This window comes from Chrysemys picta, chromosome 7, assembly GCF_011386835.1.
Source record: "Chrysemys picta bellii isolate R12L10 chromosome 7, ASM1138683v2, whole genome shotgun sequence".
Classification (NCBI taxonomy): Eukaryota; Metazoa; Chordata; order Testudines; family Emydidae; genus Chrysemys; species Chrysemys picta.
Window position 1 is genome coordinate 67,913,474 of NC_088797.1, and position 16,464 is coordinate 67,929,937.

A 16,464-nucleotide genomic window follows, 5' to 3' on the forward strand; every position below is an offset into this window, starting at 1 on the left:
TTTACTCCAGGGCTCAACATATTTCCCTGACAAGTACTATGCTGAGGACTGAGTCTACTAGTGTTGGTGGAAAATACCTGTACTAGCATAGCCCTTCAAACCCATGTTTCTATAGGTTCACATCCTCGCTCCTTCAAAACAAACCAACCCTTTCCCCATCTCCACGCACCTCCCTTGGAGACCCCATACTCTGAATTAATGCTTCCCACCTAACAACAACGGATTGCTAGGGCAGCCCCCTTTTCAAATTAAAACAATGAATATTGGGGTTACCCAGGCTTAGTTTATTGGGGGCGGCACTAATTATTTAAATTTGTGGCTGCCCAGCATTGCTTGATGGAGAGTTACACATTAATAGTGTGCAGCCCCCACAATCAGTACATGCTGCATCCCCAATAAGCTAGTGGTGGGGAGCCCTCTTTTCCTACAAGGGATTTTGGCTGGGCCATATCTCTATGCAGGGCTCTGTTGCCGCTGCTAGTCCATTTGCCCTGCTCTCACACAGAAAGCTGCTGGCCTCCTCTCTTACTCCCAAAGATAAGTGGCTCGGAGCTTGCTCTGCTCCTTGGCTTCCTCTCCTTGGCTTTGTAAACAGAAGCAGCTCTATCTATTTTGCCCACTGACTTTCCCCTCCCCTCCTCAATAACATTAGCTATGACTTCTTCACCCCTCCTCTCCAAGGAAGGAGCCAGTGACTTTCCAGCCCTAAGAAGCCCACTCACTGTGGGCAAGTGGGTTTTGCAAGTGTTTTATATACTCTCGCACCAGAACTCTTGGAGTGGAAGAGCTGATCACCCCTCTCTTTCTAATCATTAGCTCAGAAGCAATGGGCAGTAATAGGTGGCTCTTAATCCTACATGTGGTCACCCAGTTTCCGCTGAGGATCCCAGGAAGAAGTTAGGAGAACACTGTTCCCCAGAAAACATAGGACCTTGTGGTAGGTCTCAGCTCCCCCAAAAACTACAAAGGTAAGTGGTGAGAGGAGCCTCAGGTCTGTGGAGAATGGACTCATACCCAATGACAAATGAATTTCCATGGACTGGAGTGCTGCCAATCCTCATTTGAACCCAACAGCAAAGTGGGCTTGAAAAATGCCCTTCTAGAGGCACATGACATTTGTTTTCTGTTGAGGTAACACCCAGGAACTACAAAGCTGTATCTTTTCATCATCCACATGAGTCAGCAACAAATATTAGTGCCAGGTGTATACATTCTGGGAGTGGTATAAACACATTTTGCAATCTACTTGCTCACTGCTTTAGCTGTGAATGGCAGTCCATGAAAACCAAAATACATACAGCACCCCTTAAAGACATGTATTCAAATATAAAATATATATTTTTTGTACCTGCAGTCATCGAAGGTTGATCCAGGAGATGAAAGTGCAAGGCGCTTGCGTAACTCATCCCTCTCACGTGTAACCTGGCGGAGCTGAAATAAAATAGTCTCTAGTTTCTCATTCATCTGCCTCGTGTCTAAGACAGGTGGTGGGGATGATGCTTTGCCTGTTGTACCTGATAAGAATATAAACATTTTGATTAGATTGTCAGATAACTTCTCAAGGCTTGAACGAATAATATATTTTCATTATAATTAGCCAGGCTAAATGGATAAAAACCATGCATAAGAATTTTGTTTAAAAAAAAAAAAAAAACACACAAGCTGCAGTCCTGCATGCTGGCTCGTGAGGCTCCAATGAACTCACTCAGACTGAGTGGGTGCAGGGATCTGACAATGCAGATTGGTTTGCAAGATCGAGGCCCTTACATACTTGTTGGTGACTCTGTTGACAAGTCAAGATGCTAGAAGTGCAAGACATTTTATGGGAAATAAGTAGCAGCAGATAGAGAGGCCTCTGTCTACACTGGATATTTGTCCCAATTACAGACACTGGTTGCCAGCTGCTGGTGTGGCTGCAGTGTTGCAAATCCCCACTATGGGCAAAGCTGTTATTGACAATGGTGGAGCCTATTGCATGGATGAAACTGGAATAAGATCCATCAGTGTATGTAGCAGCTTTGCTAGTCTACACCGGGAAGAACAACAACAACAATGCAGCTGCTCCAGAATTCCACCCCACTTCCTGCAACACACACACACTTAACCTAACTATATACATTCACTGTTTTTACAATTGACTCTCTCTTTAAAATAACTTGACCTTTAGTTAACTATTTGCCACCACTGATGATGCAGGATAACCCCAAAATAAAACATGGAAAGCCTAAGACATTTTGAGACAGTCTCTCAAGCTTCACTAAATCAGCTGCCAGGATAGAATCTATGCCCAAACATTGTGGGTCAAGATGGTACAAAAATCCATAAAGACATTAAACATTATATACCAGCTTTGACATTCAAAAAGAAACTGGTATGTAATACCTGTACTGAGTGACAAAACAATTCAATATCCCTTGACACATCACAACAGATCAATCCAGTACATTTGAAATATGCTTTTTAAAAAAAAAATCAAAAAGGTACATATGAAAAGTATCTTGCATTACATTTTAAATATTATTTTCTAAAATGAGTTAAGCACATATTTATCAAGCTGAATTACATGACAGTCTCCCAAATGGGTTGTCACACATGAGGTTTAGATGGCTGAATCACTCTTGTTTTTTAAATTTCAGCAGTGACTGATGGTGCATAGGGTTACCATTCGTCCGGATTCCCCCGGACATGTCCGGCTTTTTGAGCTAAAAATAGCGTCCAGGGAGAATTTGTAAATGTCCGGACTTCCCCCCCCCCCCCCCATGCAGACTGCTAACAGGGCAGCCGGCCAGTTGGTGCCACTTACATGGGGCTCCGACAGCCAGAGAGAGACCCTCCTCCGCTTCCCCTGCAGCGGGGATAACTCCCTCCCTCCCTGCATTCGCAGATCACCTCTGGCAGTCTGGAGCTCCTCCCCTGCTGCCCAGCGTGCCAGGACGAGCGGCAGGGTAGGGGGGCCAGGGGGTCGGAGAAGGGGCAGGGAGGTTCTGGAGGGAGCAGTCAAGAGACGGGGGGGTCGGGAGTTCGGGGGGGGCTTTCGGGGGGTGGATAAGGCTTTGGGCAGTCAGGGTACAGGTAGGGGGTAGGGTCCTAGGGGGGGCAGTTAGGGTGGGGGGGGGTCTTAGAAGGGGGCAGTTAGGGGACAAGGAACAGGGAGGCTTAAGTGGGGGTGGGGTTCTGGAGGGCAGTTAGGAGCAGGGGTCCCAGGAGGGGGCAGTCAGGGGACAAGGAGTGGGGGGGGGAGTTGGGAGTTCTGGGGGGGGCTGTCAGGGGGCAGGGGTGGGGAGAGGGATCGGAGCAGTCAGGGGACAGGGAGCAGAGGGGTTTAGATGGGTCAAGAGTTCTGGGGGGGGGGGGCTGCCAGGGGGTGGGGAGTGGTTGGATGGGGCGTGGGAGTGCCAGGGGTCTGTCTGGGGGTGGGGGTGTGGGTGTGGATAAGGGTTGGGGCAGTCAGGGTACAGTTAGGGTACTAGGGGGCCAGTTAGGATGGGGGGAGGGTCTCAGGAGGGGGCAGTCAGGGGACAAGAGGCAGGGAGGCTTAGGTAGGGGGTGGAGTCCTGGGGGGCAGTTAGGGGCAGGGGTCCCAGGAGGGGGCAGTCAGGGGACAAGGAACGGGGAGAGGGTTGGGAGTTCTGAGGGGGGCGGAAAGTGGGAGGGAGTAGAAGGGGCAGGGGCAGGGCTATGGCAGGACGGGGGCGGGGCTAGGGCTTGGCTCCTCTCGTCCTCTTTTTTGCTTTCTGAAATATGGTAACCCTAATGGTGCATATTCCCTCAGACAGCTATAAACATCCATGGATCAGGTCACTGTAAGAAGAGGTTAACTTCCAGACAAGACTTGTTAATTTGAAGTATTTTGTTTCAAAACATCCTGGCATTAAATTCAGTTGTAATTTTAGCTCTGCCAGAGAACTGTCAGATTCTAATCTTAGATGCAGGTCACAGATCAGTAGTTATAATCCAAATCTATGTTGAGATTTGTAATTCTGTAATTTCTAATGCAGTTTTCCACAAGAAAAACAAAAACTGAATTTGCCTGAGGTATAATTTTTAAAAAATAACATACAGATGAAGGATTTTAAAGTGAAGCCTTATTAAGAGGTGCCTTTATTATAATCATACCAGCTTTCATCTGAGGCCCTCAAAGCACACTACCAAGGTAGATAGTGTGATATAGCATGGCCAGAGGGCAGCAGGAGAGTGATCGATGGGAGATATGTAAGCCCCAGGATGATGAGAGCCTTATTCCCTGTAGAGGGAAGAGAGGCTGCTACAGATTAATTAGAGCACCTGAAACCAATTAAGCCAATTAGAGCACATGAAACCAGTCACCTGATAAAACCCCCCTGCTTCAATCAGACAGTTGGAGGAGTTGAAGCAGAGTGGTTTGGTGTTGAAGCGGAGAGCAGTTTGGAGAAGTGCTGTGGTGGGCCAGAAGACCAAGACCCTAGGTAAAGGGAAACTTGGCTTGTGCAGAGCAGAGAAACTCTACAGACACAAGGGGTTGGGAGAAACTTGGCCCAAGCAGAGAGAGGGCAGGAAGCCCCACAAGCTGAAGGGCCAGAGAGGGAAGTAGCCCAGGGGAAGGAATTGCTAGTTCACGTGGTTCGCCGCTATCCCTAGGGCCCCTGGGCTAGGACCTGAAGTAGAGGGCAGGCCTGGGTTCCTCCCTCTCCACTCCCTTTTTCTGGGACACTAGTGGGACAGTTGATACCCCAGTTCAGGGGTGAAAATGGCACCCTTAACCCCCCAGAAGAGGAGAAAGCATGGGACCCATCATAATAGTGCCGGCAATTTGCCATAGTAGTTATCTCCATTTTAAGGATAGGCAACCTGAGGCGCACAAATTTAAAAAATGCTATGTATTTTGGGTGCATTACTTGAGATATTGTATTTCCAATTTTCAGAAGAGCTAACCACACAATTTCAAATGAATCAATGGACTCTCAACACTTCTGAAAATTATGCCCACCATCTCTCTGGTAAGGCGCACAAAAACTGAGGGAACAAAAATCAACGGCAATTTGAAAATGTTGGCTTAGGTTAGTAGTTTTCAAACTGTGGGTCGCGATCCAGAACCAGGTGGCAGAACATAAGGCAGTGGGTCGTGGTGGATCTGGTTGGCACCGCCCACCAGGCCATTAAAAGTCCCATCAGTGGTTCTGCCCAGCTAAGGCAGGCTAATCCCTACCTGTTCCAACACCTGAAGCGGCCAGCAGCAGGTCCAGCTCCTACGTGTGCTGCCCCTACCCTGAGCACTGGCTCCACACTCCCATTGGCCAGGACCCAGCCAATGGGAGCTTGAGAGCGGTGCCTGCAGGCGAGAGCTGCGTGGAGCCGCTTGCATGCCTCTGCCTAGGAGCCAGACATGCTGTTGGTCGCTTCCGGGGCGCAGCGCGGCCCATGGTGGCAGGACAGGCAGTAAGCCTGCCTTAGCACTCTCACTGCATCGCTGACAGGGAGCCGCCCGAGGTAAGCCCGTGCCCCAGCCCCTTCACCAGCCCTGAGCCTCCCCCAGCCCAGAGCCCCCTCCCGCACCCCTGCCCCAGCCCAGAGCGCCCCCTCATACCCCAAACCCTACATCCCCAGCTCCATTGAGTCATGGGCATCAGCAATTTTCTTCAACTGAGTCGCCAGGAAAAAAAGTTTGAAAACCACTGGCTTAGGTGACTTACCCAACACAACATAACAAGAAATAGTTGGGAGCAGAATCAATACATGCTTAGACATAAAGAACAGTCCCTTTTGGCATTCAGTAAGAGCCTGTGCCTACCACAAGATAAAGCACTTATTTTTTATAAATTAATGAAAGAAGAAATCCAATGCATTGTACGGTTTTGCTAGGTTAGAGATAATAAAAGGCAGATGTGTTTGGCTCTACAAGAACCCACTGTATCTTCTTTCTCTGATGTTTTTAGGTTGGAGATTCAGAATCACATTATTCCCTAAGGTACACTCCCAACTCTTATTTATTTCAAGGCATTGAACAATCTAGATACCAAAGATAGTTGTGTAAGAACTCAGTTTGGCAGTATCTCTGCTGTCCCATAGTTTTACTTTATAAACTCTCTGCAGTTCTCCATGGTTTGCCTGTGGTACAGAGGCTACAGTTCAACTGTTCATATTCTAGGCCAGGGGTTCTCCAATTTCAGTGCACTGCGACCCCTTCTGAAAACACAAATTACTACACAACCCCAAGAGGGAGGGACCAAAGCCTGAGCTGTGCCACCCTGAGTGGAGGAGGGCCAAAGCCCGAACCCCACTGCCCCGGGTGGGGGGAATCAAAGCCAAAACCAAGGGCTTCAGCCCCAGGCAGGGGGTCTGTAACCTGAGCATCGCTACCCGGGGCTGAAGTCCTCAGGCTTCAGCTTCGGCCCTGGGAGGTGGGGCTCGGGATTCTGCCTCGGGCCCCAGCAAATCTAAGCCAGCCTTGGCAACCCCATTAAAATGTGGTCGCGTCCCACTTTGGGGTTGCGTCCCACAGTTTGAGAACTGCTGTCCTAGGCAAATGGACTTAACTGAATGCATGTTATTGTGACCCATATTCCTATACTGCTAGGACTTCACCTGTTGTCCCAGTGTGTTGAGGATCTGATCCCTTTGTCTTTGGTCACCAAACAGCTACATCATGGGGAGTGGCAATACAAGTAATATGCAAGCAGCAGCTACATGGCTCATTCCAACTAGATTTTTAAAATATTGTAATAAACCAGTCAACTAATTTCATTAGACTGAACTCTATGAGGCAGCGATCACCCTTCTACTCTGTGGCCCAGACAGAGAAAGGTACCTAAATACATGTGACTTTACTACAAGGGGACAACTTACGCTTTGAGTTATGCATGCAGAAGGAACTTCCTGGATCAGGCCCTATGTTTGTACAGCACCTTGCTCAATTGTATCCCTGTTATTACTGGAGTGTCTAGATGTTCATGCAGTTTATTTATATACTGCTTGTTTATTAATATACAGCTAACTATTTCAGTTAACAATTTAGTACTATCACAACAAAAATGGAAGAACTAGTAACCACGAGAACTGTTCTGAAGTCAAGCTAGGACAGAAATAGATACCCCTTCAACTTGATTTGCAAATGAGCCTCCTTCACATCCCTACCTCAACCCATAAGGTTCCCCCATCCATCTTTAACAAATTCACAAATGTCACCACTAAGTAAAATTAAGGCCCATCTCCTTGAGATGGATTTTCCAATCCTGATGAAAAGTTCAGCATCATTTTGGCGAGGATAACTACTCATCCACAATATTTTTTACTAGACCAACTTCTGTTGGTGGAAGGTGCAAGCATCCAAGCTACACAGAGCTCTACCTAAAAAGCTTGTACCGTCCACCAGCAAAAGTTGGTCCAATAAAAGATATTACCTCACCTACCTTCTCTCTCATATCCTGGGACCAACATGGCTACAACAATACTGCAAACACATAAAATAACAGTTGTAAACTACCTGCAAAATGATGGGTTTGTAATGCAAAGAAATGGTGGGGTACACAGTATTTCAGGTTGGTGGTTTGCTTTAACTAGCAACAGGTACATAAAATGATCTAGATGGGCTAAACAGAGACAAGTAGGAAAAAAGATCCGGAACTACTTCTTGTTTGAAAAGATGTGGACATATGCTGAGAAGCAGCGTTCTTTAATGGTTAAGCACAGACCTAGAACAAACGTGCATTCTAATCCCAGCTCTGCTACAGACTTGCTGCATGATTTTTGGCAACTCGCTCTTTCTGCAGCAGCCTATGTATCTGTCTCCACTTGCACTGGAATATTAGAAGGTCTATGGGAACTGTAACAATAATAATGTAATGATCACTGGGATGGTCCTTGAACTGCTTGTTGACAACCGCTTACTCCCGAGACGAAAAAAAGGAAAACCTGAGTGCCTGATGTTCATGAAAAGCCTGATGGTCAAGAACAGTCCATTGTTAAGTAAACATTAACCCCTCTCCTACTTCCACGGCCAATTTTCACTTGAGATATCAACTGTATAAGCTCTGAGCAAGCCCATGAAGGCTGCTCTGGGGACTTAAGCATATGAAATGTTGAGCTCTCTATTTCTTCACCTCATTTTTCTTGCCCGCTTTGCGATACAGCAATTAATGTCCCTGTGCCAGTCTTCTTTGGACTAGAAGAACGTCCTTGTGCACAGTCAAAAATCTAAGCCGAGGAACACGAGTTTCCTCTAAGTAATGTGGCATGGTAGCTAGCCTTATATGACAAGTTCTCATGATATGCATCCTCAAAACTGGAAAGCAATTACTATTTTTAATTTAGTAATGGTCACTTCTACAAATACCTTCAGAATAAGAGTTTTGATCTCAGTGTTTTAAAATTAAATATGCAGAATAAAACTGCAATGTTGTTCATAGGACTCAAGCAACCTCAATAATTTTGTCAAAAGTATTGATTAAAATAAAGCAAAAATGATATTTATTCAAAGTCTAGATCAAAAACATGTATGCCCTTTGCCTTGCGTAAATGCACATTTATAATGTATACATCCCCCTCCTATCCCTACAAAGAAGTTAAAAAAAAAAAAAAAAAAAAAAAAAGCTTGTATTTGCCCAATTTACTAACAAACTTTACATTTTCAATAATGCTATGAGACCTTTTGTAGTATTATGGGTGACTTGTATATACTTCAAATAACTCAAGTAAGCCTCTAGCTCATAAGAAAATTTCAATACTCTTCATTTCCCTTAAAGGGAACTTTTCTAGCTGAATGCTAAAAGTCTTGTATTTCATCTGACATCTTGACGTACTGTAAGGAAAGTGACCTGTGCTTCCTGGTCTGTATTCTTTTTCCACCTGGCTGCACACTTTACACAACAGTTTCCTTTCTGTACTTTAGCCAATCAAATTGGTCTTAACATGCACAAGTTTAAAGGCTAAATCTCTATTATCTAAATAATGCGGCATTTCAGTAACTTACCTGCTTTTTCAAACAAACCAGATTTGTCAAAACATATTTATAAAATTGCTGCCAAGTGCAACTTGTTTGTCTGCTTACATAAGCCTCACATCTAGCCTCAAGAACCAATCAGTATGCAGGTCACCTTTTTTGGCCTATCTCCAGGTAAACTGTGTTCCGTTCTTACCACTGAAATAGCCATATTGTTCTACTAGGGAATGGTTTGTAAGCAAAATTAATTTTGCTTACATTAGACTACATACATAAAATCTACATGACACATTAACACTCACACAACAACATTAAATTTTCACAAAACAATCACTCCATATCTGACACCTCAGTCCTCATCATCAAAGGAAACCTGCACAACACCTTCAAAAGATGAGCTTGGGAGCTTAAATACATAAGTTTGTTAGACACTAAAAATCATGGACTCAGTAAAGACACTGGATTTATGGCTCATTACAACAATCTATAACCCAATTTATCGTACAACTGCAAATCTAGCAACTGCACACTTCACATGTTAACATGTGAACTCCTTATGCTAAACAAACTGTTCCACCTTTTATTTAGTTGTGACAGATGAACTCTGTAAGCTCGGAAGCTTGTCTCCTTCACCAACAGAAGTTGGTCCAATAAAAGATATTACTTCACCCACCTTTTCACATTAATATTTGAGCAGGAAAAGCAAAATCCAGATTTTGCAGTATCCTTCATAAATTCTTTTAAAAAGAGTTGAAATACTCATACTGTAAGTAATTAAGACGTCAAATGTTTGAGTTTACAAAAATCTGCAAAAATCTTTTCCTTTTACATGCAGAACATACAATCCCTGATGACTGATCAAAGGAGAGTAGTGCATGTTGACCCTCAAAAATATTGCTCAAAGTTAGTTCCATAGATTGCATACTTTGATCACAGTTCTTAAACCAAAAAGAGGAAATATCTACGGCCAATTGCATGAGTGACAGGATTGGAAGACATAAGCTGGCCAGGAAACACCATAGTACTGGACCATTTTGTAGTGCAATTCTGAATGTAATTGATGGGTGAGGAAGTAGTAAATAGGGCTGCCATATGTCCGGATTTCCCCGGACATGTCCGGCTTTTCGGTCTATAAATAGCCATCCGGGGGGGATTTTTAAAAAAAATCTAAAAATGTCTGGGATTTCCCCCCGGTCGGCTATTTATAGACAGAAAAGTGGCGGCCAAGCGCTGCTGGGCACCCAAAGTCCCTTCCCGGCTCCCCCCATCCCCTGCAGCCTTACCATGCTGTCCGGCCCCGCAGCTGTCTTCCCCCTCCTCCATCCCCTGAACGCTCTGCCCACCTGCTCCTCCCCCTCCCCTGCTTCCCGCAAATCAGATCTTCAAGGGACGTCTGAAAAGAAGCAGGGGCAAGCAGGAGGCAGCAGCAGGTAAGCTGGGGCGGGGGGCGCGAGGAGGAGAGCTCTGGGGAGGCGCGGCCCTGGCCAAGCGACTCCCTCCGGCCCGGGCTGAGTGGCGCCCGGCGGCCCCAGCCCACTCGGGCCCCAGCGGCTGCGGCCCCAGTTCCGGCCCCAGGGCGGCGACCCCGGTTCCGGCCGAGCAGCCCCTGCCCGGGCCCCAGCAGCGCCGGCCCTGGTTCCGGCCGAGCGCGCCGGCCACGGCTCCGGCCCGGCCCAGCCCCCAGCAGCGCCGGCCGAGCACCTCCGGCCCGGCCCCAAGCCCCGCAACCCCGGCCACAGTGCAGCCCGATTCCTGGGCTCTTTAAAGCCAGTCCTGGTCAGGGGACAGGGAGGGGGGGTTGGATGGGTCGGGAGTTTGGGGGGGAGCTGTCAGGGGGGCAGGGGTGTGGAGAGGGGTTGGGACAGTCAGGGACAGGGAGAGGGGGGATTAGATGGGTCTGGGGTTCTGGGGGGAGCTGTCAGAGGGGCAGGGGTGTGGAGAGGGGTCGAGGCAGGCAGGTAGCAGAGGGGGTTGGATGGGTCAGGAGTTCTGGGGGTCCTGTCAAGGGGCGGGGAGCAGTTGGATAGGGCATGGGAGTCTCCGGGGGTCTGTCTGGGGGCGGGGGTGTTAAGATGGGTGGGGGTGTGGATAAGGGTCGAGGCAGTCAGGGGACAGGTAGGGTCGTAGGGGGTTCTCAGGAGGGGGCAGTCAGGGGACAAGGAGGGGGGGAGTTGGGGGTTCTGAGGGGGGCAATCAGGGGGTGGGAAGTGGGAGGGAGTGGATGGGGCGGGGCAGGAGCGGGGCTCCTCCCTCCCCCCCCAGTGTCCTCTTTTTTGTTTGTGGAAATATGGTAACCCTAGTAGTAAATCTAAGTGTTCCTGAGAATGTTATCAACTTATTACAAAATAAGACAAACCAGTCATTCACTCAATGGAGGTTGCATATCTGTGATGCACACTTGTGATATCATGAGGGACTGTGTGATCTAGCTAAAATGTAATCTGAGGTCATCGAACAAAATGCACACTTCAGATTTTACCACAAAATTATATAAACAAGTGCCAGCTGTTACATGCAGATACAAAAACAAAACAAAGACATTATTCAGCAAGTTTTGCACTTGCTGTGCATCTTCTACTATCTGAATAACCACCAGGGGAACTCAGAATATCAAAATATTCTTATGGTCCTGTGAATCATGATTCAGAACATCTCAAAGATTCTTGCCAAATGAAGACAAAAGACAAGAGTCAGAAGGTAGTAGTAGTTTATTTGTGTAGCATTTGTTTTAAGAAAATGTTTACACCAAAACAGCAGTTCACTTCAGCAAGAGCAAAAAAACTAGGACCATGTCCTAAAGACAAAGGACCATTTCGATGCATGCATTAGAAGTAGTATAACAAGATGATAGCAGGCAAGCGATGAGAAATATTCCAACAGAAAACTATTATGTAGGTAAAGTAAAACATTAGTAGAGGCAAGCAACATTCCGTTAAAAAAATGAAAGTGAAAGGTACAATACTGAACTGTAGAGGCCGTTTGCTGTGACAGGTAGAGACCATAATGAGCTGTGAAAGCAATAAGAATCATGTAGTTTATGCACAAGACAAAATGTGTGGCACCTGCGTGCTTGTAATGCAAACTGCAATGAACCAACATTACCAGTGTGTACAAAATTTCCTTTAAACTCAACTGAAAATAACTAAACTTAAAATTTCTGAAAGACAAAGGGGGGGAAAAGGAGGGACTTTGGAAAGATCCATTCAAAGATAGACACTGTCTCAGCTCACTGACCTCATGCCCACAAAAGTCACAATAAGGAAGAAATAGATCTGTCAGTCAGTCCAGAAAGAATTCCTAGAATCCTGCTAGCTATAATAAGCAAAGTAGAGGAAGGCTGTTTTTGAATGTGTGCAGCTGAAACTGCTGCTTCTGTGGGATCCGACAGGAGGGGAAGACCATGCATGGCATTTTCCTGACCCTACAGCCCGCACAGGGGAAACAAGCAGAGCCCATACATAGGTATCCCATATGAATTCAAGCTGACTGTCAGGACATCCAACAAATCAGACAAAAGAGAACAGTGATTCCTTTTGTAAAGTCTTTGGAACAGGGAGCCATAAAGCAACAAGGCACTGGGCACTAAGATAGACTGATCTAAAAGAAAACAGCAGACAGCAAGAATGGTCACTAGGCATGTGAACAGTCAAGCTGACGGATAAGTCTGGGGGAAAGAAGCCTTCCAGAAATTTCACTAAAGGTGAAAAAGATGGAGACACAAGGACCTTGGATCACTTGCCTTTATTCAAACCAAGGTAGAGAAGTTCTGCCTAGACCTGCAGATTAGACTTTCAGGGACACCAAAGATGATCTGCCAGATGACACCAAGATACTAAAAACGAGAAAGGGAAATGGATGAACCAGAAAGTGATGAGCAGGAATCCTAGTTTTCCAGGATAAAAAACCAAAATTCTCTGATACAAAAAACAAAAATCTACATTTTTCTGCGAATAAAATGAAACACTGTTTCCCGCAGCTCTCATGGGCCAGGAACGGCAAACCACGGCCACAGGGAGCTGCCGGGGGCCATGCCTGCGGACGGTCAACGTCAGCAAAATGTCTTGCGGCCTGCAATCAGATTACTCTGATGGGCCACAGGTCGCCCACCACTGCTCTATATGCTGGAAGCAGGTTATTGAAGTATGTTTAGCAATGTAAATTTGAAGCGCATTCAAAAAATCAGCCACAAGAGGGAGAGGTTGTGTGTATTGAATAAGTGACATTGGTATTTTCAGTAAAATTTAGTTAATAATTAATGTTTTTTATTTTTTCATAAAGTGTAAAAATTAAAGATTCTATGAAAAAATTAAATTCTGCATTTTTCCGTGGCAAATGAATTGCTAGGTGATGAGAAACCAATACTGACCACAGTATGTTCTGACATACACCTCTACCCCGATATAATGCGACCCGATATAACACGAATTCGGATATAATGCTGTAAAGCAGTGCTCTGGGGCGGGGCGGGGGGGGGGGGCGCTGCGCACTCCAGTGGATCAACGCAAGTTCGATATAACGCGGTTTCACCTATAACGCGGTAAGATTTTTTGGCTCCCACGGACAACGTTATATCAAGGTAGAGGTGTATATACTACAGACATAGGTCTGAAATTAATGAGAATATACAAGTGGATAATTGGCACTCAAGGTACTACTTATGTGACAGGCCAAGGCAGCTGAATCTGGCCTTTAAGGAACACAGTGGGAACTAAGCCAAGAAGTAGAGAACTCATCCCATGGAGGTCACAATGGTCTGTGACACAGTAGAGACCAAAACACCCCTAGGAGGCTGGGGGAGCAGTGTTACTATATAAGTTAAACTCTTTTCCAGTAAATTAGCCAATTACCAGAGTGAAAGGCCAACAACCTGATGTTATTGTATTTGGCTATATAAAAAGTATTCTGATGTGGTGTACTGTTAGCTTTCTTAATGACTAAATGGTTTTCCCATTCATTTGTGGGCTTTCAACAAGTAATGTAAATCTTAACATATGTTGACTAAGGAGCAAGTGACAAATGTGAGATAGCTTTACCAAATGTACATTTTGTGCTTGTGTTGCCATAAAGGAAAAAGATTCCCAGGGACTGACCTGGAGAAAGAAGGAGGATAGTTATTCTAAAAGCCAGAAACAAAGAATGTTTGCCTTTGACTGAAAAACAAGTCTTGCAAAGCATGTTTATGGATCGGTTAACAATGTTCCAAATGGATATAGAAACAAGTCACTCTACTATGTACAAATATAGAAACACTGAGGAAATAAAGTGAAATGAAATTGATTAAAGATCACTGTTAAAAATAATGCATATAAGAACATAAATAAGTTGGACACTGATAAATTCAAGATTAAGATTGTGAAAAATAAATTATCTGATCTTTATTGGGAATAAAGTGTTTATTGCTTTGAAGTAACTAAGATTTAAGGGCCCAAAATTAAGCAGCCTCAATAAAAGACTCTCTCAAAGCACATCCTGTGGCACACTGGTTAAGTCCACAAAATGGTGGGCATGGTAGCTCTCAGGGTGGAAGTCATGTACTTTGGACAAGCCTGGCACCAGAAGGGAAAAGTCTTAAAATCACAGTGCCAGTTGTGGTGGTGGTTGTTACAGAGTGGAATGACAATCGTGGTGAGAAACGCCAGTACAATAAAGAATGAGAGAGGCACCTGTGGCTAAAGAAATGGAGCCAGTTGTGAAGAAATTAGAGAATGTGAGCAATATAATGGAATGTAATTAATTGATAGATAAGGAAGACCAAACAACAGGAAGTAGCATGAAGGAACTGTGACACTATAGACAAGTCAGCATTCAAGATAAAGGAAGAAAAGATTTAAAAAGTTTATTAAAGCTAATGTTAAAAAAAATTATATAATACATAGGTTGAGAAAAGTGTGTCTGTACATCTGGGTACGATGCTTAGATTATCCACAAATATAGAATTTGTTTTTAAAAGTCTATGATACATAGAGTACATAATCAGCAATAACCCAAATTTAGGTGAATAGATTTAACAATACAGTTTAGATATTAGAATCCAAATACTCGGGTACATCACTCATGAAAACTTGTACAGAGATTTGGTTGTGGAAAGCAATATATCAATGAGTGGAGATTGTCCCTCAGTAATTGAGACTTAGATAGGTTGTCCATTTAGAAAATACAATCCATGAGAAAAGTATTTGTTACTTTCCTGACTGCTATGACATCAAAGGGGAATGACAAGGTCAGAGTTGGCATACCATGTCAAGAAAGAATCTGAAAATAGGAAGAAATGGAGTTAAGAGCATGGGAGAATGTATTTAATGCCATCATGTTAACAGAGTTTATTTTTATTCAGAAATCTCTTAAAATGCTTACCAGCAGATTATCCTCAGAGTCAGACACTGCCCTCTCTCTGCACATGAAATGCTGACTTATGTTAACTGGAGTTTCTATACAGCGCTGAGGGGAGGAGGAAACCAATCTCTCTACACCCTAAAATACAGCTAACAGAGCTAGAGGCAGGATCTGTAGCTACAGTAGGGTGGAATAGAGGAGGGCCAAATTTCAGAAATAATAATCTGGGGCAGAGGGAAAGAGTGTCAGGTGAGTAAGTTATTGAAGAGTGTAAGAAGTGATAGGCCAGTGACCAGATAAGTCTTGAGACATAATGTGAACCGTCAGAGTTAATTAGGAAAGACTATTTCAGAGGCTGTGGGGAGGGATAAAGATCTACTCTCTACTTTGGAGAGACAGAAAGACATCTGATTTTGGAAGAGGACTGAGAACAAAGTGGAGACTAAAAAGAGGACAGGTGGGAGGACAGAATCGTCTGTGATTCTTAGAAGACAAGAAGCCATGCTTCTGTTTCCAGAATGAACACTGGTGGTTTAAAAGTAATGCACCTTAAAACAGAGTAATACTTTGACAATGCAGATAGCACAATATAATTTCCGAAAAGGAGACACGCATATTCCAGGGAGCTACTACAAAGACAGGTTCTGGAATCCCACCTTTAAAAAAAAACCACTAAAACCAAACACAACAACTTTGTTAAACCCCATAATCTTCTGTGTATAAATGATGTGGGTTATCAAGGCTAGTGGGGAGTTGGGGCGGGGGGAAGTGCCTTTTGGCCACAGATATGGTTGCTTCACTTTCTTTTGAATGCATCCCTTTCCTCCTACTTCCAGGTCCAGAATGGTAGCTACTGGGAGAGGAAGAGGAAATGTTTTATCTGCAGCACTTGTTAATGAGTGAGAATTACTAGTAGCACATGATCCCAGCTAGCATCAGAGGTAAAACATTTCTCTGCAAGAGTACTGCCCTGTTCTTCCCCAGCAGCTTATTCCAGTTGTCCAGCAGACAGCAGGTACTGGCTAGCAATGCGGGGAGGAAAGGGGGGAGAATAGATAGTACCCCATTAAGGAGCATTCCACGTATGGTAAAGGGGGAAGGGGAGAAACAACATGAAATTACTATTTTTAATCCTCTGGATAAGGAGGAAAGCAAATAAATGCTGATTTATACCCTGATCTTGTAAACACAACTGTGTGTAACTTTATGCACAGGTG

The 16,464-nt window shown here is 44.8% G+C and overlaps 1 protein-coding gene across 9 annotated transcripts in view; it reads right to left on the bottom strand.

The window, feature by feature from the left end:
* DLG5 (discs large MAGUK scaffold protein 5) overlaps nt 1–16,464 on the bottom strand; it is a 198,346-nt gene that overhangs the window by 83,118 nt on the left and 98,764 nt on the right. For all 9 annotated transcript variants that reach the window (XR_010589194.1, XR_010589195.1, XR_010589193.1 and 6 more), the window contains one exon: nt 1,349–1,514. Coding sequence is in view for 6 of the 9 variants with exons in the window: in XM_008173680.4 (XP_008171902.2) it covers nt 1,349–1,514 (166 nt within the window). In the remaining 3 variants the exon portion in view is untranslated. The remainder of the gene's footprint in view (nt 1–1,348; nt 1,515–16,464) is intronic.